Source organism: Mobula birostris, chromosome 29 (genome assembly GCF_030028105.1).
Source record: "Mobula birostris isolate sMobBir1 chromosome 29, sMobBir1.hap1, whole genome shotgun sequence".
Taxonomy (NCBI): Eukaryota; Metazoa; Chordata; class Chondrichthyes; order Myliobatiformes; family Myliobatidae; genus Mobula; species Mobula birostris.
In genome coordinates, this window is record NC_092398.1 from 16,477,064 (window position 1) to 16,501,083 (window position 24,020).

Sequence of the window (24,020 nt, forward strand, 5' to 3'; positions counted from 1 at the left end):
CCTTTCCCACAGTTCTCTAGCAATTCTCTGGCATCAAGTCGGCTGCCAGACGCAGTGAATCCCTCACACAGTCAATGCACTTAAAGGACTGATCTCTGGTGAACAAAAGCTGATGTGATCTCAGCTCCCTGGTTCCAGTCAATTACACTGAATTACAATAGAAAACTTCATTTCAGATACAAAGAGCATTTCCAACTGGGATAAAATAACTTGTCATCTCCAAGGATCAATAACAAATATATTGATAAACCAAAGGAAATATCAGGTCACTTCATAATTATCTGGACAGAGACGGCAAAACAGACGTGTTGTTGTGTTTGCAAGTCCCCAGCCCAAATGATTTGCCGTTACCAATCTAAAAAAAATTACAAAAGACATCAATGTGTGAAGTATGACATTTTAAATGAGATAATTTTAGTCTCTAGGTTGAAATCTAATATCACTCATTACAGCAAGTGATCCTGGAGACTTCACTTGATTCCAGTTGCAGATACCTGACATCTGCCTCCTCCATTTCCCTAAGCAGTGCCCATTTATCCCCCATTACCAAGTGCTTCTTAACATTGGCACTTTGCCCTTCACTCTAACAGGAAAATGCTGAGTTTGAACACTCATCAGGAAAACATTCTCCACTTGATAGACATCGCTTCACTTGGAAACAGCCTCTCACAATCAGCCTGTTCCCATTTTTGTTTTAGATATCTGAAACTTGCAGTTCATTTGAACTTCACGTGTTTCTACAACTGGTTGTAGTAAAGATCTGTGCCCTTACAGTACAATGCCATTGATGTTTATTAGTTATTCATGTTGTATTTTGTTAAATCTCTGTGCTTGTATTAGAAAGCTGCATGTTGTACTAGTCTGTGACCTCACTGGCCGTTGCTGTGCTCGGGCAGCTCAGTACGTTTTCAATAGTGTCAGTGTTTTGTATAGAATCAGAATTATTATCACCAGCATATGTCAGGAAACTTGTTAACTTGCAGCATAAGTACAATGCAATACATGATAGATATATTTTGAAAAGAAGAAATTAAAATAAGTCGTGCAAAAACAGAAACAAGAGAAGTAGTGAGATAGTGTTCATGGGTTCAATGTCCATTTAAAAATTGGTTTGCAGAGGGGAAGAAGCTGTTCTTGAATTGCTGAATGTGTGTTTTCAGGCTCCTGTACTTCCTGATGGTAAGAATAAGAAGAAGGCATGTCCTGGGTGGTGGAGGGTCCTTAATGATGGATGACGTCTTTATGAGGCATCACTCCTTGAAGATATCTTGGATGGTACAGAGGCTAGTACTGATGATGGAGCTGACTAATTTTATCTCAATGTTCTGCAGCTTACTTCAGTCCTGTGTAGTAGCCCCCATACCAGATGCATTCCTGGCCTCCCCAGAAGTAAGTGCTGTTTAATTTCATGGCTGCAGTTACCACCTATAGCTAACCCACTATAAAAGTCAAGTTCCTAAGGTTGTCGTAGCTGGGATGGTAGTAGGGATAAGCTCCCACTCTATGGCATGCAACTCTAATAGCTTCTGATAACAAAGGCCAACTCTTGGCATTCACATGTAGCTTTGCTACTAGGCCTGACGGAACTGTTTCTACTGACAAAAGGAGGGGCAAAGGTGGACCAGTGGTGCCTCAAAACTAGTTGCTTTGGGCAGTTTGATGTCATCTACATCTTCACTCTGGCAACTTCTGTGATGATACTGGTGCCAGGCTAAATCAGTGCTTGTCCTTCTCTTGGACTACTTCAGCGACACGGAGAGGGGGAACCTGCTGCATGGGCAACAGCCAGTTCTTCTTGCCGAACAATTTGAAAGTTGACATCAGAAAGCAATCTAAGTACTGTTGTCGTTCCCCAGCAACTGGCCAGTGAGTGGGCGAGTCCCGGTACCGGAAGCATAGCTGTTGAGGATCGGACTACGTTATGAGTTGTATGGAGGAAGGCCAGTGGCAGGTTTCTTTGAAATGGAAATATCAGCGACAGATTGAGGATTGTCATGGTTTAACATCCGGTCACATAGGCAAGTAGACAGGATGTAAATAAGAAAAGGAAACGAGACGTTTCACTAGATATTTGAACGCACATGTGACAAATAACGATAAACGTTAAAAAAGAAGGAAGAGTTAAAGGTAGAAACAGGATTTAAATTAAGTAGGAAGGAAGAGTTTAAAAACACAAGATATTCTACAGTTCTTAAACACGAGAAATTCTCAAATGCTGGAAGTCAAAGCAACACACACAAAATGCTGGAGGAACTCATCAGATCAGGAGGCATCTATGGAAATGCATAAACAGTCGTTTCGTGCCGAGACCCTTCATCGGGACTGGAAAGGAAGAGGGAATATGTCAGAATAAAAAGTTGGGAAGGAGGAGAAGCTGGAAGGAGATAGTTGTGTGGGGGAGGAAGTATCTAGAGAGAAACTGAAAGAGATATTGTGGGTGCAAAAACTTCAAGGGACGAAGGCAGTATTAGTGTTTTTTAAAGGTAAGTTTCAATAGGTGCATTTAATGTCAGAGAAATTGAAACAATATATATCCTGAAATTCTTTTTCTTTGCAAACATCAACAAAAAGAAAGGAGCGCCCCAAAGTATGAATGACAGTTAAACATTAGTAAGCAATGAGAGAAATCTTTTCGGTTAAAAGCTGTGGGAAGAAACAAAGTAGCACCAAGTAATTACATGGGATGACAGTGGCTTTGGGGAGTAATCACAGGAATGTCTCCAGATAAAAATAATTTACTTTGGGGAAAATTTGTGGATGCCAAATGTTTAAATGTGTTTCATGGCAGATGAATGAGTGGTAAATGGTGACGACAGGGTGTACAGGAGTGAGATATGCCTACTAGTGGAATGGTGCCGCAGCAACAATCTGGCACTCAATGTCAATAAGATGAAAGAATTGATTGTGGACTTCTGGAAGGGTAAGACGAAGGAACACATACCAATCCTCATAGAGGGATCAGAAGTGGAGAGAGTGAGCAGCTTCAAGTTCCTGGGTGTCAAGATCTCTGAGAATCTAATGTGGACTCAATGTATCAATGTAGTTACAAAGAAGGCAAGGCAGCAGCTATACTTTATTAGGAGCTTGAAGAGATTTGGCATGTTACAAATACACTCAAAAACTTCTATAGCTGTCCTGTGGAGAGCATTCTGACAGGCTACATCACTGTCTGGTATGGAGGGGCTACTGCACAGGACCGAAAGAAGCTGCAGAAAGTTGTAAATCTAGTCATCTCCCTCTTGGGCACCAGCCTACAAAGTATCCAGAACATCTTTAGGGAGCGGTGTCTCAGAAAAGCAGCGTCCATTATTAAGGACCTCCAGCACCCAGGGCATGCCCTTTTCTCACTGTTACCATCAGGTAGGAGGTACAGAAGCCTAAAGGCACACACTCAGAGATTCAGGAACAGCTTCTTCCACTCTGCCATCTGATTTCTCAATGGACATTGAAGCTTTGGGCATGACCTCATTTTTAAAAAAATTATGCAGTATTTGTGTTTTTGCACGTGTTTAAATATATTCAATATATGTAGTTGATTTACTTGTTTATTTATTATTATGTTTTATTTTATTTATTATTTTTTTTCTCTCTGCTAGATTATGTATTGCACTGAACTGCTGCTGCTAAATTAACAAATTTCACATCACATGCTGGTGATAATAAACCTGATTCTGGTCCTCACCCACTTACTCCCTCTGTAACCTCCTCCCATCCTGGCTACCACTCAACTCTGCTGTCCACCGTCTCTGGTTCTGTTTGTATCCTCATGTCCCTGACTTGTTTGTCTGTAGGACTGTGACCAGCAGTGCACCACAGGGATCAGCGCTGATACCTGTACTCTCTTATTTTGTCATTTCTGTTAATGATATGGATGAGGATGTGGATAGCATGAATGGTAAGTTTACAGTTAACATGAAAATTGGTGCAAGGTTCCAAATACCACATAGATAAATCCAGGAGGGTAGGCAAAGGAATGGGGATGATATCTAAGTTACACAGGTGCAAAACATTATATTTTGGGCAGTTACATTTTGTCTTGTCTCCCTTTCTCTTCACTACTTACACCTCGGACTTCAACTACTGCACAGAGTCTTGTCATCTTCAGAAGTTTTCTGATGACTCTGCCATAGATGGATGCATCAGCAAGGGAGATGAGGCTGAGTACAGGGCTACAGTAGGAAACTTTGTCACATGGTGTGAGCAAAATTATCTGCAGCTTAATGTGAAAAAGACTAAGGAGCTAGTGGTAGACCTGAGGAGAGCTAAGGTACCGGAGACCCCTGTTTCCATCCAGGGGGTCAGTGTGGACATGGTGGAGGATTATAAATACCTGGGGATACAAATTGACAAAAAACTGGACTGGTCAAGGAACACTGAGGCTGTCTACAAGAAGGGTCAGAGCCGTCTCTATTTCCTGAGGAGACTGAAGTCCTTTAACATCTGCCGGACGATGCTGAGGATGTTCTACGAGTCTGTGATGGCCAGTGCTATCATGTTTGCTGTTGTGTGCTGGGGCAGCAGACACCAACAGAATCAACAAACTCATTCGTAAGGCCAGTGATGTTGTGGGGATGGAACTGGACTCTCTCACGGTGGTGTCTGAAAAGAGGATGCTGTCCAAGTTGCATGCCATCTTGGACAATGTCTCCCATCCACTTCATAATGTATTGGTTGGGCACAGGAGTACATTCAGCCAGAGACTCATTCCACCAAGATGCAACACAGGGCGTCATAGGAAGTCATTCCTGACTGTGGCCATCAGACTTAACAACTCCTCCCTTGGAGGGTCAGACACCCTGAGCCAATAGGCTGGTCCTGGACATTTCCTGGCATAATTTACATATTACTATTTAACTATTTATGGTTTTAATACTATTTATTATTTATGGTGCAACTGTAATGAAAACCAATTTCCCCCAGGATCAATAAAGTATGATTATGACTATGACTAAACTAGGACAAGCTTAGCAAAGTGAATGGCAGGGCCCTGGGTAGTATTGTAGAGCAGAGAGAGCTAGGATACAAGTACACAGTTCCCTGATAGTGGTGACACAGGTTGATGACAGTGTAGAAGGCATTTAGCACATTTGCCTTCTTTGGCTACGGCACCGAGTACAAGAGTTAAGATCTCATGGTAGATCATTATCCTCACTGCTCTCTTCAGTGTATTTGGTTATCTCTTATAAAAGGTCACAATTTGCCAAACAGTATTTTCTCATGTACCCTGTGACGGGAATAAAGAACGAGCAGAAATAGAAAACACTTTTGGAGTCCAGTATTGCTATTAGCTAATAATATTTATTAGTAACTACACAATACAGTAATAAAAATGTAGATAAATCAAACAGGTTAGCAATGATTATATATAAGTATATCAATGTGTGGATATATATATATATATATATATATATATGAAAAACCAAGCTTCTTCATGTCGAGGGGTAGAAAGATCCAGTCTTACGATGATGAGAAAAGTTCAGTTCATGGTATTGAGTTGAGTAGTGATGGAGAGAGAGAAAAGGAGAGATTTGAGTCTTCAGTTGAGCTGACACCATCGATCTTCTTGTTGTCCTTGAAAATCCATTAAAAGTCACTGACTGTGACCACGAGAAGGGGACCGGTTTTCTGTGGTGGAGCTATCACCCAGGCAAGGGTGGACACATGGACAACTCCCCACCAGTCACTGCCTTTTCTTCTCACTGCAAGAGCCACTGATCGATCTGCCTGATCGATCCTCCAAAAACCACTTTTTCTATGGGCACAACAAAGCTCATTCAGTTCCCAAAACATGTGTTTGAGGTCTATATCATCTGACCTATTTATCTCACCGTACTGGATACCAGCTGTCATTCAAATAACTCCTCCTTCCTCTCTCTGTGTAAGAAGTGCCGGCAGGCGAATATTCTTGAAGAAAGTATAAGCAACCTGTGAGCAGTCTTCGTCTCTCTCTCTCTCTATCAAAACACATGTCGGTGTTAAATAACTCTCTCTCTCTCTTTTCCAAAGCACAGTTCATAGGGGTAATTCAGAACCCCATCACAGTCCTACTGACCAATTCCTACATACTGCCCCTGATCAATCCCTGCTTTTCAAAGTGCAAAATATTCATGTCCCTCAGAATATCATCCGACTAATCTCCATATCATAGATTTAAAAAAAAACTGGCTTAGAATTCTCCGGCTTTTCGCTATTATTGTTCTTGAATAATTATCACACATATGCTGTCTTCTAGCCACCTGGTATCTCAGTTGTGGCCAGTGAATGCTCCATCAGTGCCCCAGACTCTCCTCTGTTGTCTCTCACAGCAGCCTGGAATATATCTCACCAGACCCTGGACACTTATAAGACCATAAAACATTGGAGAAGAATTAGGCTATTCAGCCCACTAAGTCTGCTCCACCATTCTATCATAGCTAATCTTTGATCCCTCAAGCCCATACATCTGCATTCTGGCCAGATCCTTTGATGCCCTGACCAATGAGGGAACAATCAACTTCCGCCTTAAACATACCCACATACTTGGCCTCCACCACAGTCTGTGGCAGAACATGCTACCAACTTAATACTCTCTGGCTAAAAAAAAAAAAAATCCTGCTTACCTCTGTTCTAGAGGATCACCCTCAATTTTGAGGCTATGCCTTCTAGTTCTGGAGACCCCAACACAGGAAACATCATCTCCGCATCCACCGTATCTAGTCCTTTCAACATTCGGTAGGTTTCAATGCCAATGACAGTAGGGTTGAAATGTCTATTACCAGAGGGCACGCATTCAAGAGAAGGGGTAGTTTCAAAGGGGTTGTAGGGTAAGTTTTTTTACTTAGAATGGTGGATTCCTGGAATGTGCTGCATGGTATGGTGGTAGAGACAAATACATTAGAGGTTTTTAAGAGACATTTAGATTTGGAGAGGCACATGAATATGAGGAAGATGGAGGGATATGATATTGTGCAGGTAGGAGGAGTCAGTGTTTGGGTGTTTTTGATTTGCTTTTTAGCTGGGTCAGCACAACATTGTTGGCCAAAAAGCCTTTTCCTGTGCTGTACTGTTCTATGTTCTATCACACCGCCTCAGTCGGGGACAAAGCACTGTAGACTGGGGAGGCCCTTCAACAGTATAGAGAGTGTGTGGAGAGTTTGGAAGAAGAAATTAGAAGGGAAAAGACAAGTCAGAAATTATCAGTGGAAGCTAAGATTAAGGGAATGCTCAATGAATGTTAGATACAGATAGGATAAATGCAATCATACGGCTTTTTCCACTGAGGTTGGGTGAGACTAGAACTAGAGGCCACAGGTTCCTGGCTCTGTAACTTAGATGGGAAGGGAGGAGTAGAGGCACACTGTGGCAATAAGGGACTAATTATTTAGGGGAACGAGCAGTGAGCGAGAATGAGCTTCCCAGATCGTATGCTGCATGCTGGGTGCCAGGATCCGAGGTAGCGTATATTGAGTCCTCAGCAAGTGGGAGGGTAAACAGCCAGAAGTTGTGCTCCACGTAATTACCAATGACATGGGCAGGATGAGTGACAAAGTTCTGTATAGCTGGGTCTAGGAATTAAGTGGTATGTTAAAGGGCAGGACCTCCAGAGTTGTAATCTCAGGGCTGCAACCCATGCCACATGCTAATGAGGCTAGAAGTAGGAAGGTTATCTGATTTAATATGTGGCTAAGGAGTTGGTGTAGGAGGGATGGCATAAGATTTATGATCATTAGACTCTTTTCCAGGGAAGCTGGGACTGGTTCTAATGGCCTAGTTTGCACTGAACTGGAGGGGAATGAATATCCTAGCGGGAACGTTTGGTAATGCTACACGGTTGTAAGTGGATAAGTTATGGAGGTTTGAAGTAAGTTAGAAATTAAAAGATTAAGCATGGTGCAACTGGTGTCCTGATCTGCATATATTTCACTGCAAGAGGTATCATAGGGAAGGTGGTTAATAGTGCTGAAGATCAGGTAGCTAGTTTACAAACAGAGGCAATGTATAGTGAGAAGAGGCTGCTGATGGGGCAAAATTGCAGTCAACAGGATGAGGTGCAACATAAAAGGCAGACAAAATTGAAAAGAGTGAGTACAGGACTGAATGCACGCAGTATATGGAATAACATAGATGAACTTGTAGCACAATTTCAGATAGGCAGATATGCTGCAGGTATCACTGAATCATTTATGAAAGATTATAGCTGGGAACTTCATGTCCAAAGATACATATTATACCAGAAGGACAGGCAGGAAGGCATAAGGGGTGGTAATGCCCTTTCAGTAAAAAATGAAATCAAATCATTAGAAAGAAGTGACATAGGGTCAAAAGGCAGAAGAAATTAGGAGAGCCAGAAGGGGACATGAGAAGGCCTTGGTGGATAGGATTAAGGAAAAGCCCAAGGCATTCTACAAGTGCGTGAAGAGCAAGAGGATAAGATGTGAGAGAATAGGACCCATCAAGTATGACAGTGGAAAAGTGTGTATGGAACCGGAGGATATAGCAGAGGTACTTAATGAATACTTTGCTTCAGTATTCACTATAGAAAAGGATCTTGGCGGTTGTGGGGATGACTTGCAGCAGATTGAAAAGCTTGAGCATGTAGATATTAAGGAAGAGGATGTGCTGGAGGTTTTGGAAAGCATCAAGTTGGATAGGTCACCAGGACCAGATGGGATGTACCCCAGGCTACAGTGGGAAGTGAGCGAGGAGATTGCTGAGTGCCTGGCAATGATCTTTGCATCATCAATGAGGACAGGAGAGGTTCTGGAGGATTGGAGGGTTGTGGATTTTGTTCCTTTATTCAAGAAAGGGTGTAGGGATAGCGCAGGATATTATAGAACAGTGAGTCTTACTTCAGTGGTTGGTAAGCTGATGGAGAAGATCCTGAGAGGCAGGATTTATGAACATTTGGAGAGGCATAATATAGTTAGCATAATATGGTTAAGAATAGTCAGCATGGCTTTGTCAAAGGCAAGTCGTGCCTTATGAGCCCAATTGAATTTTTTGAGGATGTGACTAAGCACATTGATGAAGGTAGAGCCATAGATGTAGTGTATATGGATTTCAGCAAGGCATTTGATAAGGTACTCCATGCAAGGCTTATTGAGAAAGTAAGGAGGCATGGGATCCAAGTGGACATTGCTTTATGGGTCCAGAGCTGGCTTACCCACAGAAGGCAAAGAGTGGTTGTAGATGGGTCATATTCTGCATGGAGGCTGGTGATGACTGGTGTGCCTCTGGGAACATTTCTGGGATCCCCTACTCTCTGTGATTTTTCTAAATGACTTGGATGAAGAAATGGAGGTATGGGTTAGTAAATTTGCTGATGACACAAAGGTTGAGGGTGTTGTGGATAGTGTGGAGGGCTGTCAGAAGTTAAAGTGGGACATTGATAGAGTGCAAAACTGCCCTGAGAAGTGGCAGATGGAGTTCAACCCAGATAAGTGTGAGAAGGTTCATTTTCGTAGGTGAAATATGATGGCAGCATATAGCATTAATGGCAGGATTCTTGGCAGTGTGGAGGATCAGAGGGATCTTGGGGCCCAAGTCCATAGGACACTCAAAGCTGCTACCAGGTTGACTGTGTGGTTAAGAAGGCATACAGTGCATTGGCCTTCATCAATCATGGGATTGAGTTTAAGAGCTGAGAGGTAATGTTGCAGCTATATAGGACCCTGGTCAGACCCCACTTAGAGTACTGTGCTCAGTTCTCATTGCCTCACTACAAGAAGGACGTGGAAACCATAGAAGGGGTGCAGAGGAGATTTACAAGGATGTTGCCTGGATTGAGGAGCATGCCTTATGATAATAGGTTGAGTGAACTCGGCCTTTTCTCCTTGGAGCAACAGAGGATTGGAAGTGACCTGATAGAGGTGTACAAGATGATGAGAGGCATTGATCGTGTTGATGGTCAGAGGCTTTTTCCCCAGAGCTGAAATGACTAGCATGAGAGGGCATATTTTTAAGGTGCCTGAAAGTAGGTACAGAGGAGATGTCAGGGGTAAGTTTTTTTTACGGCAGCGGTGGAGGTGGAAGCGATAGTGTCTTTTAAGAGACTCCTGGATGGATACATGGAGCTTAGAAAAATAGAGGGCTATGGGTAAGCCTAGGTAGTTCTAAAGTAAGGACAAGTTTGGCACAGCTTTATGGGCTGAAGGGCCTGTATTGTGCCATAGGTTTTCTATGTTTCTAAAGGAAACTAGAGACCAGTTAGTCTGAGCTCAGTGATTGGGAAGATGTTAGAGTTGATTATTAAGGATCAGGCACATGATAAAATAAGGCTAGTTTTCATCAAAGGAAAATATTGCCTAACAAATCTGTTGGAATTCTTTGAAGAAATAACAATCAGGACTGACAAAGGAGAGTCTGTTGTTGTGCACTTGGATTTTCAGAAGGCCTTTGAGAAAGTGCCAATCATACACATCGGTAGCTGGACACAGATGACGCTCACCTCGCTCGCTCGTAATTGCTCTGGAAAAGGCGGCTGTTTGAAATCGATTACGTCGATAGCACCAGTGGAGCCTTACAATAGGTGCAGCCGGTGCGGATCAAATCCAACAGTCGGTGGAGGACCCAGCTCCGATATTTCAGATTGTACACCCACCACTAAAACTGCGAGTTTCACACCAGCAGAGAATTTCAATGCCAAATAATTAGTACAAAAATTTAATCCGAATCTGAGCCCTATCCCCCAGCTCATGATATCCGCAGAGCAGCCCTTTCACAGACTCTGTGAGCGGCTCTGAAAAGAGCCGTTGGGTCACTGGTTCAGATTCTGTCTCTTCACTTGCTGGCACTGCCGGTTTTCTTGGGTAACAACACGGCCTGGATGTTGGGCAGCACCCCGCCCTGAGCGATGGTCACCCCTCCCAACAGCTTGTTGAGCTCCTCGTCATTGCGGACCTCCGGCTGCAGATGCCTGGGGATGATGCAGATCTTTTTGTTGTCCCGGGCTGCGTTGCCAGCCAGCTCAAGGATTTCAGCGGTCAGATACTCGAGCACAGCAGCCAGATAGACCGGGGCTCCGGCACCCACCCGCTCAGCATAGTTACCCTTTCTCAGGAGCCTGTGAACACGGCCCACGGGAAACTGCAGTCCTGCTCGGGAGGAGCGAGACTTGGCCTTGGACCGAGCTTTGCCGCCGGTTTTTCCTCGTCCACTCATTTTCACAATCTCAGCAAAACTCTCACAGAGAATGAAGCAATGCTTCCAGCTCTCGCCGTTCTTATATATTTTGGGAGAATGCAGCGGAACGTTTATAATTGGTTAAACAACTTTTCGTCTCATTAGAAAGAACAAGAGATCCAATCGGAGAGCTGCCTTATTCACCAATCAAGAAACAACAGCAGAAGCGCGGAAAATAACCGCTACTCTCCTAAAATAAACTGAAATCTGAAACAGCCCGCCAAAATCCTTTGTTTAAACCTAATCTAAAATCAACTCATACAGCTCCCTTTGTCGACTTGGTCCTTCCATTCACCCATTACTGAAGTCCGCCACATTGAATTTAAGTATAGCAATTATTGTAACAATATCTAGCGATTCAATTCGCCGATTTCTTTCAACGAATAAACGTTCAGAACAAAAATCGATTGGCAAGTTCCGTTCGCTGTCAATGCATGAACCGCATCAGTTATAAATGAGTTTTTTTTTCAAACTGCGACTGGAGTTTAGCCTGCAGGTTTTGCAATGAAAAGGGGAACAAATGAAGTCAAAGTCAAATGGTAAATACATAAATGGGCATATACTGGAGCAAACAATAGTGGGGTTAGAGGATTGGAAAAGAAAACTAAAGGCATGTCGATGGAATCGGAATGTAAGCTAACCAATAATACTACAGAGGAAAAGTTTCTTCAGAAATATAAAGAGTAAAAGAGAGGCAAGTGGCTGATGCTGTTCCACAAGGGTCTGTGTTGGGACCTATTCATGCTCTTTTTAATAGGAATCTCTTCCACTGCAGTATGATGAATAGCGTAACATAACCTTTTATTACAAAAATCGACATCATCCTCAACATTCAGCCCTGACAGACGTTCGTCACATAAATCCTTAAACCTTTCCCAATTTGCTTTACCAAATTTTCACCTCTTAAAAGTGGCTTCCTGTCCCCTATAAATCCAAACCTAAGCTTATAAATATAGAAGAATGATCATTCCTCAATGTTTCATCTCCCATGACATCTCACTCACTCACTTCAGCTAGAATATTCAAAACTATAGTTAAACCTATAGCAGTTTCAGACTTATTATGAGCATTAAATCTCATAGCCCTCCCATCAATAAGGCACACACGATGGGAAATATCTAAAAATTCTTCTGCAAACCATTACCAGCATTCTGTGAACAATCCCCACATCATACAACCCTTAGTGCGCAAAAGGTACATATACTTTTCAGCAAATCAAAGGTTTTCCACAAGGGTTGTAAAAACTTACCACTTAATATCCCTAAACAACAGGAATTCCGCAGATGCTGGAAATTCAAGCAACACACATCAAAGTTGCTGGTGAACGCAGCAGGCCAGGCAGCATCTGATGAGTCCTGAGGAAGGGTCTCGACCTGCAACGTCCACTGTACCTCTTCCTAGAGATGCTGCCTGGCCTGCTGCATTCACCAGCAACTTCGATGTGTGTTACTTAATATCCCTACCTGCTGAATCAAATATTTCTGTTGTAAGTGCTTCACGCACTTCATTCACCTCAACAACTCTATATCCTTTCCCTTTCCTTATAAAACTTGCAATACCAGCCCCTCTACCAATTAACCCATTACACCCAATTACAATATAATGTTGCAAAGAAAAACTTAAATGTGCTAACAGCCAGGATTTCTGAGTTCAAATAACATCAGGTGGATTTGATAAATCAGAAATAAACTTCTTAAACTCTTGACCATTAGAAATCAGGATTCTCGCGTTCCACTGCAATATTCTTAATCCCATTATGTACCTTCACAAGGAGACTGAAATACAGATACACCACCCATTAGAGCTTTATTTACAGTTTCCCACATAACACCAGTTATACAAAGTTTAATTTTACAATTTTGATTTTCTCAGTACGACTAGATGTTTGAGCAATACAATTCACCGCATCTGTTATAAACATCACAAACTTTATTTTATTAACTAACAAAATATTTTTAGTAAGAGAACTATGATGCCAACATATAGCCTCTGACTTCAGATTCTGTTCTCTGACTGGTAGTTGATCAAATTTGTTTTAACTTTTGCAAGGCCTCTGAATAAGACACACTTAACTGTACTTTAACGTTTTGAACTTCAGCTGCCTTCATAAGCATTTCACATTCTTTATAAGCTGCACTATGCTCTCCTACACAATTACAAAAATTAAACTTCATGTCTTCACAATCTTCATACTTATGTTCCCCTCAACACTTGCTACATCTTAGTTTCCCATGGCATACTGCCACTCCATGCCCAAACCTCTGAAATTTGTAAGATCTCAGCAGAGGTGGAAGATAAACTCGAAGATTATAACTAACATACCCCAAACAAACTTTATCAGGGAGTTTCACCACATTAAAATACATCAGTACAGATAATCTATCCACCCTGTTCACATTTCTGACTACTTGCAATCTCTTTTACCTCCTCAACTTTGCCTCCCAACAAATGAAAATTAACCTTTGCTAATAAAATCTCCACCAGAATACCCATTATAACAGCCCTAATGCCTTTGTTTTCATTAGGCAACATAGATACTAGCTTTTTGCAAAGTAAAGTCTTCAATCATAATGCCTTCTCAAACTGTTTTCTTATCCTTACAAACGATTAACAGATTGCCTCTTCCTAAAGTACATATAGCAGATTTCAACCTTGTAGTTAATTTCATAGGATATAGAAGGATGTTCCGAGTCAAATTGAAACAATACAGTGTTTCCTTTTTCCCACCAAAAGACTCCGCCCTTCCTCTCCATCACTTGAAATCATTCCAATATTATGTTTCTTTTTTCCGTTTTCCAGATCTGGATAGTATTTCATTTTAACCTCCTCCCGCCAACCCACACTCACCCGAACCCATCATTTGCGGTTCTTTACCCAGATCCTCCCCCTACCTGAACCTACACTATTTCCCAACATCCCCACAGAGTCACAGCCAGCGCCACCAATCGCGCTGCTGAGCCATAACAGTGGCAAGGCCAAGCCAACACCGACACTAGCGAAGAAGTTTTTCTTCTAACTTTTAATGGTGGTTGGCAACCCAACTTAAAGGTCCATTGCTGAGAGAAGTAGTTCTTCTTCTTCTATTTCAGGCTGTTTAGACGAAACTAGGCATATTACAGCCCTCTACAAGATGTATAATTAATTATAGAACTTCAAGAAACTCAAATTCTCGAATACAACCTAGTCTCACGTATAAACTGAATAACAGACTCTTCAATCAAATGTTGATTCTCTTGATGGCCAAACAAATATTTAATAGAAAACCAAAATAAATTTAAGCCAGATTGCCTCTTGAACAACATGCTTCTTTCAACTTTGTATGGATTACAGCTCAGCAAAACATGCTGGACTGTCTCTGGACTACCACAGTCACATAATCCAGTAGCATGTTTTCCTATTATCTTTAAATAATAGTTGAGCCCACAAAGCCCCAACCTAAGTCTTGTAAATTTCACCACATCTCTACGACTTAAAAGGTAACAGTCTGAGACCTTTTTAACTAGTGGGTGACTAGAAAAATAATGCCTGCCCCTTAATTCATTTTTCCAAACCTCCTGCTACTTCTTCTCTATACCTTTTTTAATCCTACTTCTCAATTCTGCTCTGCCTAAGGGAACTTTAATTTCTACTTGCCTGCTTTGTAAGGAAGACTTTGCAATGACATCCACAATTTCATTTCCCTCCACCCCATCATGCCCAGGTAGCCATGAAAATCTAACTGCACAACCCAACTTCCCTACTCTAAAGAACACTAAGAGAATCTCAATAACTATGTCAGGACGAGCTTTTGATTTACTCCCTTTTATAGACTCTAAGGCAGCAGCAGAATCCAAACAGATGATAACCCTACATGGTCGAGAGTCTTCTATCCATCATAAGGCCCAGAGGCTTGCTAATAATTCTGTTGCAAAGACAGAAACACCATCTGTAACCCGGTGACTAAGTTGAGACACATACATCTCAAATTCTGCCCTACTGCTCTCTGGGTCCACTGAGCCATCAGTAAAAATCTTCAGATAAGATTCCCATTTATTATTTAAATATTCATTTGTGATCAATGCTGATGAAATTGCACTGCTTCCTTTCAGCTGAAAAAGGAGGAATAGGTCTACTTCTGGTTCTGGAAAGAGCCAAAAAGGGACGGGTGGTAAGCAAATTTGGTCCATTATGTCTTCCTCGGTCAGTTTCAATTTCACAGCCCAGTTATTAACCAAATCTAAAAATGTGTATCTTTTAATTTTACTTTGGTGCTCCGACTTCCCCTGCAAAAAAGACACTTTGATGGACAGCTGTGATTGAATCCATTCAGTTTTACCCAATACTGCAAGCCCAACTGAATTCATCTTAAATGCAGAGGCACTTCTCCCATCTCCACACATCATGCCGGGACTGTTCTAAAAGATCCACAACAGAGTCTAACTGCTTTGGACTGCACAGTGCCTAGTTTTCCCAGCACTGTCGTAGCAGCGGAACCATAAACAATACAACCATAATCTATAACTGGTCTAATCATAGCTAGGTATATTAAGTACATAGTCTCCTGCCCTGCTCCCCAGTCGCATCCAGCAATACTTCTCATAACATTTAAAACTTTCTCACACTTTCCAATTGCTTTATCTATATGAACCCTCCAAGAAAGTCTTTCATCAAACCAAACACGTAAGAACTTGAATACCTTGCTCTTTCCAGTGGAGAATCATATAGACACAATTCACAATCAGGAATTTTTCTTCTAAAGCCAAAAATCATGTATTTGGACTTAGAAGCAGAAATCCTGAAACCCCATTTATTAGCTCAGTTTTCAACTGATCTTAAAGCCTTTTTTACCTGCATTAATATATACTTGATATTTCTTCCTCTTTTCCAGATTGCACCATCATCTGCAAACAATGATTTGCGAAATCCTGTCTCAACCTGATCAAAGATATCATTTATCATGACATTAAGAAGAACTGGACTAATGACACTTCCTTGAGAGGTACCATTACCAATTTTAACTGACTTGGAGCTTGTTCCACCTATTCTTACTTGAACCGTCCTTTCCTTAAGGAAATCTTTGATCCAATTAAACATTCTACCTCTAATTCCCGCATCATAGAGTTTAATTAATAACTCATCCTTCCATAGTGAGTCATATGCTCTTTCAATATTTAGAAATACACTTAACATTACTTCTCTATTTTGAAACGCTTTTTTAATATCATGATCTAAAAGGGCAACAGATTCCATTTTTGAACTTCCAGTTCTAAAGCCATTTTGATAGGCAGCAAAATGTCCCTTATTTTCCAAAAAATAAACAAGTCTGTTCGTGACCATTCGTTCCATAGTTTTACAAAGCACTGACGTTAAAGCTATAGGCCAATACGAACTAGGACTTGAGGCGTCCTTATCTGACTTTAAAACTGGAATTACCACCGCATGCTTCCATTCTACTGGTAATTTTCCTTCTTTCCACACTGAATTAAACAATGCTAGAATTCCTATTAATACAGAGTCATCTAAATGCTTAAGCAATGCATAACACAGTCCATCCCTACCAGGAGAAGTGTTTGAACCTGATTGAACAGCTTCCTGCAATTCCTGAAGGGAGAAAAACAAATTTCTGGAGCTATTATCATCCAAACTCCTGTCCAATTTCCAACTTAGACAGAAGTAGCTTCCGCTCACGTTCCCCTTAAATATTTCACCTTTCACCCTTCACCTCTAGTTGTCGTCCCACTCAACCCCAGAGAAAAAAAACTGCTCTCATTTACCTTATCTAGCTCCTCACAATTTTCTAGCTCTCACAAATCTCCCTTCAATCGTCCACGTTCCAATAAATAAAGTTCTAAACTATTCAATCTTTCCTTATACCTTGGGGCTAATGCGAAGGCGTGACGGTCATAGTTCGTTCTCAATATCACCCCTGCGCTCAGTGGACACAAGTCCTGGGAGAATCGGTAGCAGGACGTAACAGGGCTCTGGGTGGGGGATTATGAGCACCGGCGTCTGCACCATGACCCTGGGACAATCGCTGTGAGCCCGGACATGCCGTGGCCCAGAAGTCCGGAATAATCTCAGTTGTTTCCATCTTTTTCAGTGCCACGATCCGTACCCAGGCTCCGGGAAGCTTTTGCGGATGAGCGAAGGTACTCGCACCATTTCGCATGCGTATTGCTGGGGCACTGTGACAGATAGATCGGCCTCTCCTTTGTGGTGCTTTCTGGGTAGAGAGGCAGCCATGGGTGACACTTTCACCGATTTCCCCACCAGTCTGCAGTGCGTGTTTGGAAGCACGGACGGTGGAATGGAAGCGGGTGGTTCTGCCAGACAATGTCGTACTGCACCTATCCAAATCCAAGAATGAGTAACTCGTGACAAAATATAGAGAATCGTCCCGTTAATGGAAATGATTCTGCTGCATGGAAAAAAGAATACAATCTTTCCATCGGCTTTAATTTTTGAGAAAATCACCTTTGTTCGAGCTCTTCTTCTGGACCTTTCTACCTGTGAGAACAAATTTTGCCCATCTCCTGGTACATAGGGGACATAATGGTATCAAACACCTTTGTCCTGGGTAACAAATGACCTGCAGCTTTCACATCACAGAAGTGCCACACTCCAATGAGAAATCCTGCTGCCCTCCTCTTCATATTCATTGGCATTGCCACTGATTAATTTAACACTGTCAATCACCTGTGTGTGGGGGTGGGGGGTGGAGGGAAAGGGAATCAGATTAATTAGAAATTCTTAGGATTACCTGCTGTAACATAGAGACTAAAATTATTTCATCTGAGATGTCATCCTTCACACATCAATGTTTTTTTGTAATTCATTTTACAGGTTAGCAATGGCAAATAATTTGTGCAGGGGAATCTCAAACATAACAAAATGTTAGTTTTGCTGTCTCTGTCCAAATATTTAATGAGTGACCAAATATTTCTTCAGTAACGTCAATATATCTGGTATTGATCCTTGGAGACGACAAACCACCCTAGCTGGGAATGTTCTTTGTCTGTGAAATGAAAGTTTTCTATTGTAACTCAGTGAAATCATCTGGAACTAGGTACTGAGAACACACCAGCATTTGTTCACAAGTGATCAGTCTTTGAACTGGTTTTATTGTGCAAGGGATTCACTATGACATCTGACATGATGCATTGCCAGAGAATTAATAGAGAATTGTGGGAAGGGATTCACTCACTCATCCTGCCAGCGAGTTCACACTGGGGGGAGGCCATTAACCTGCTCAAATTGTGGGAAGGGATTCATTCAATAATCTGACTGACAGAGACACCAGTGAGTTCACACTGGGGAGTGTCTGTTAACCTGCTCAGGATTCACTCAGTCATCCAACCTACAGAGACACCAGCAGTTTACACTGGGAAGAGAGCATTCACCTGCTCACACAGTAAGAATGGATTCCCTCAAACATCAGACCTCTTGGCACACCAGCGAGTTCACACTGGAGAAAGGCCATTCACCTGTTCTGAATGTGGGAAAGGATTCCGTCATCTCAGCTATTCGCACATAGTTGATCAGTTCACAATGAGGAGAGGTCATTCACCCGTTCAGACTGTGGGAAGGGATTCACTCAGTCATCTCAACTGAAGATACATCATCAAATTCACATTGGAGAGGAGAGTTTGACCTGATCAGACTGTGAGAAGGGATCCACACAATTATGCAGAATACAGAGACACCAGCGAGTTCACATTGGGAAGAGACCACTCACCTGTTCTATATGGGCAAAGGGATTCACTCCATCATCCAGTCTACAGAGACACCAGTCAGTTCACACTGAGGAGAAGCTGTTCACCTACTCTCTGAGGAAAAGGATTTACTCAGTCATCTCAATGACTGGCACACCAGTCAGTTCACCCGGGGGAGACACCGTTCACCTGGTCTTATTGTTTGAAGGGATTTACGTACACAGCAGTCAGTTCACACTGGGAGAAACCAGTCACCCCAGATTGTGAGAAGGGAATCAGTCAGTAATTTGAACTGAAGCTACATCGGCAAGTTCACACTGGGAAGAAACCGTTTAACTGCTCTGAATGTGGGAAAGGGTTCAATCACTCATCCCGCTTCAGGACACACTGACACATTACTGAGTTCACACTGAGGGAAAGGTTTAAATAGGCTGCATGCTAGATATTTAACCATTACAGTAGTTGAATCCAGCGGCAAGTTCAAAATTGACTGTTGGTGTTGAACTCTGCAATTATTGCTCCACTCCTAGTTCTACACTTAGTCACTGGGCATGGGAAGAATTTCTTCTGTCAATGTTTAATGGGACTGGAGTTTCAAATTCTGAATCTGTGACCAATATATCAGTTCTACTTTAAACTCTGTCTCAGATACCTAGTGAATCTACAACACACCCAATGTACAGAAGGGACTCAACTCAGCCCATCCGCTCCCTGACAGTGTTTCTGTTCCCCAACAGTCCTTGTTAATCCACCCCTGCTGTTCACCGCCCCCCACTCTCCCTGTGGTGATGGATCACTAACAGAGGTTTCCCTTGTATTTCCTATATGAATTTCTGCAGACTGAAAATGACAACGAGCTGACTGCAGTTTTGTCCCACATGTTCTTCATCCCTCAGATTTCTTGGCTGAGTAAGACTGATATTGGTGGCTGACTTCTTCCTTCCCAGCTCTTTTCATTGTTATGGGACCATTCCACTGCTTCCACTGAGTCTCACACAGCTGGGTTGATAGAATACTCCACGATCCACAAAAGTCTGAAAGCAGAATGGGGGACCAATTCAGTGAAACAGAGTCACAAACCAGGGCTGTCTCAGCACAAGTGCTGAGCTTGGGGCTCCAGACAGCGGTAGGGGTAATGATGATGGGGGGGGGGGGTGACAACGGATTACTGAACAGCAATATTTGGGAGCTGATTGACAGAGAAAATAAAACTAGCTTGACTGACTGCTGACTCACACAGTCCTGTTAACATTGAGTATATTAATTGTAAGTGTTTCTGTTACATTGTTAAGGATAATAGGATGATTTAGTAGGTGAACTCATGGCTGAGGAACTGGTGCAGGTGTTTACATTTATCAATCACTGGAATCTCTTCAGGAGAAGGTACTACCTTTATAAAAGGGATGGGTTACACCTGAATCTGAGGGGAACCATTAATACTGCTGATAGGCTTACAAGAGCTGGTCAGAGGGTTTAAACTAATTTGTCAGTGGGATAGGAACTGGAGTCATCGTGCTGAGGATGAGGTAGTGGGTTTACAAATAGGGGCTGTGTGTAGAGAAACTACTAGCTGGAGGGACTGATGAGAGGGCAAAATTGCAGTCAACAGGATGAGTTGCAATGTAAAATGTGGACAAAATTGGACTGAAAATACAGGACTGAAGGTATTTTATTTGAATGTGTGCAATACATGGAATAAGGTAAATGAACTTATAGCACAGTTACATATTGGCATATATAATGTTGACATCAGAGAATTATGGCTAAAAGTAGATTATAGCTAATAGCTTAATATTTAAGGTTACTCATTGTATTGAAAAGAGAGACAGGTAGGCAGAGGGAGTGTTGTGGCTCTGTCAGTAAAATAAAATGTAATCAAATCATTAGACAGAGGTGGTATTGGGCTGGAAGGTGTTGAAGCATTGAGGGTAGAGTTTATAAGGTATGAGGATACAACCCCAAACAGATAAGGTCTGTAAATTACAACAACAGATAAAAAGTACATATAAAAAAGGCAATGTTACAATAGTCATGAGTGAGTTCAATATACAGGTAGATTGGGAAAATCAGTTTGGTGCTAGATCCAATGATTGGAAGTGGGGGAATTTCTAAAATACCTATAAGGTGTATTTTTTAGTGAAGCTCGTGGTTGAGCCCACTAAGGGATGAACATTGCTGGATTTATGCACAGTGCAATGAACTGGATGTGTTTAGAGAGTTTAAGGTGGCGTTAGTGATCATAATATGATGGAATTCACCCTGAGATTTGAGGAGAAGCTAAAGTCAGATATATTAGTATTACAATGGAGTGAAGGAGATTACAGAGGCATGAAAGAGGAACAGGACAAAATTGATAGGAAAAGAACACTGGCAGGGAAAACAGCCTGAGCAGCAATAGTTGGAATTTCTAGGAGAAATCTGGAAGGCACAAGATATAAACATCCTGAAGAGGAGGAAGTATTCCAAAGGCAGAATGACACATCTGTGGCTGACAAGAGAAGTGAAAGCTGACATAAGAGACAAAGGGAAGGCATCTAATTGAGCAAAAGTTAATGGGGTTAGAGTATTGGGAAGTTTTTAAAACCCAACACAAGGCAATTAAAAAGTCATAAAACAGGGAAAGATGGAATATGCAGGTAAGCTAGCCAATAATATTAAAGAGGATGCCAAAAGTCTATTCAGTTACATAAAGTGCAAAAGAGAGTTGAGAGAAGTTAAACAACAGGAATTCTGCAGATGCTGGAAATTCAAGCAACACACATAAAAGTTGCTGGTGAACGCAGCAGGCCAGGCAGCATCTCTAGGAAGAGGTGCAGTTGACGTTTCAGCCCGAGACCCTTCGTCAGGACTAATTGAAGGAAGAGTGAGTAAGGGATTTGAAAGTTGGAGGGGGAGGGGGAGATCCAAAATGATAGGAGAAGACAGGAGGGGGAGGGATGGAGCCAAGAGCTGGACAGGTGATAGGCAAAAGGGATACGAGAGGATCATGGGACAGGAGGTCCGGGAAGAAAGACAAGGGGGGGGGGAACCCAGAGGATGGGCAAGAGGTATATTCAGAGGGACAGAGGGAGAAAAAAGTAGAGTGAGAGAAAGAATGTGTGTATAAAAATAAGTAACAGATGGGGCACGAGGGGGAGGTGGGGCATTAGCGGAATGTATAAAAAAATAAGTAACAGATGGGGTACAATGTATAAAAATAAGTAACAGATGGGGTACGATGTGTAAAAATAAAAAATATAAAGAGAAGTTATCAGACTGCTATAAAATCATGCCGGACAGGTAGTAATGGGGGACAAGGAAATGGTGGATGAACTGAATATGTATTTTGCTTGCATCTTCACTGTGGAAGGCACTAACAGTACGCTGGACTTTTGAGCATGAAATTGCCATTCCGTGGGAGAAGATTGTTGGGAATCTGAAAGCTCTGAAGGGAGGCAAGGTGCAACACAGGGTGCTGAAAGAGGTTATTAAGAGATTATGGAGGAATTCATGTGATTGTTGTATGGAAGATGCAGAGACATGGGCATGGTATAGGTAGGAGGGATTGGGTGTTTTTTGACTTGCTTTGCAGCTGGTTTGGTACAACATTGTTTGCCAAATGGTCTGTTCCTGTGCTGTATTCTTCCATGTTCTATGTTTTATTTTCAGTATTAAAATATTTCATATGCTATTAACTTCTATAGATGTGTGGTGGTAAGTACAGCTGTTATGGCAAATATATCCTTTCCATTAAAAAAAAACAGTATCCATCTTCAGGGACCACCCAGTACCACCACCTAGCAGATGCTCTCTTGTCACTGCTGCTGTCAGGAAGAAAGTAAAACAGCCTCAGGCCTCACACCATCAGTTTCAGTAATGGTTACTATCACTGTTCCATCAGGCTCTTGAACCAAAGGAGATAAATTCACGTCATGTTCTCAAGGTATATTGCTGATTTGTTTAATATTGTTACCTTTTACTTGTACATTTTGTGTCTCTTGCACACAAGTTGAATGCCCAATTTAACACTGTCGCCTATTTATTCTATGATGGTTAGAAATCAGTTGTAGAATTTGTGAATATGCCCGGAAGAAAATGAATCATGGTTGCTGATGGTAACATATATGGACTTTGGTAATAAATTTCCTTTAAACTTTTCAACAGAATGTGTTTTTATTCCATCTGCATCTATATTTTACGTTTTCATTTATGTAATTTCTACCCCAATCCTCTCTGGTTGGCAAGGTTCCCAGTCCGCACTGCTACCCGAACCAAATGGTACCGGCTTCTGATTGGTGGAACAAGCTATTGTGATTTATTCCTTCTGCTATCCAATTAACCGATTCGTCGAAATAAATTCGACGGGTGATTCGTCTCTCCAAGCACCTAATGAAAATCAAGCAATACCCTTCGTCAGGACCCGAAACGTCGATTGTACCTCTTCCTAAAGATGTTGCCTGCCCTGCTACGTTTACCAGCAACTTTTATGTGTGTTGCCTGAAATTCCAGCATCTGCAGAGCTAATGAAAATGCTCCGATTCTCCACGAGTGATTACCATACGGCTGTCGGCTCTGCCTATTTAATCCGCGCTCCGAAGATTATTCTGTTTATTACCGTGTCTCAACTAGAACAAAAGAAATGCCCGACCAGAAACTTCTTCCCAAGGAGGACGCTAAGAAAGCGCTGCCTAAACCATCAGGCAAGTCTGGCAAGAAGCGCAGGAGGCTGAGGAAGGAGAATTACTCCATCTATATCTAAAAAGTGAAGCAGGTTCACCCCGATACCGGTATCTCCTCCAAGGCCGTGAGAATCACGAACTCGTTCGTAAACGATATTTTCGAGTGCATCGCGAGCGAGTCTTCCCGTCTAGCCCATTACAACAAGCGGTCGACCATCCGCTCCCGGGAGATCCAGGCGCAGTGCGCCTACTGCTGCCGGGGAGCTGGCCAAGCACGCCGTGTCGGAAGGGACAAAGCAGTGACTAAGTACACCAGCTCCAAGTGAAGAGTGCTGCCAAAACCAACCGAAAGCCCAAAGGCTCTTTTAAGAGCCACTCACTATTTCATTAACAGAGCTGCTTCTTGAGCTAATTCAAATTCTATCCATGTTAATCGGAATATGCTGACCAATGGTCGGTATAATCTCAATGTCTCATCCAGTTTAACTACTCTACACATGGAAACATGACC

General features: G+C 42.1%; 1 protein-coding gene and 1 pseudogene across 1 annotated transcript; one reads left to right on the top strand and one right to left on the bottom strand.

Annotated features, from left to right (window-relative positions):
• Positions 1-10,758: 10,758 nt before the first annotated feature.
• On the bottom strand, positions 10,759-11,139 carry LOC140190041 (histone H2AX-like). Its single transcript, XM_072246454.1, has one exon. It carries the CDS (start codon positions 11,137-11,139, stop codon positions 10,759-10,761), a length of 381 nt encoding a protein of 126 aa, XP_072102555.1.
• Positions 11,140-23,469: 12,330 nt separating this feature from the next.
• LOC140190204 (histone H2B-like) lies at positions 23,470-23,835 on the top strand (annotated as a pseudogene).
• The last annotated feature ends 185 nt before the right edge of the window (positions 23,836-24,020 follow it).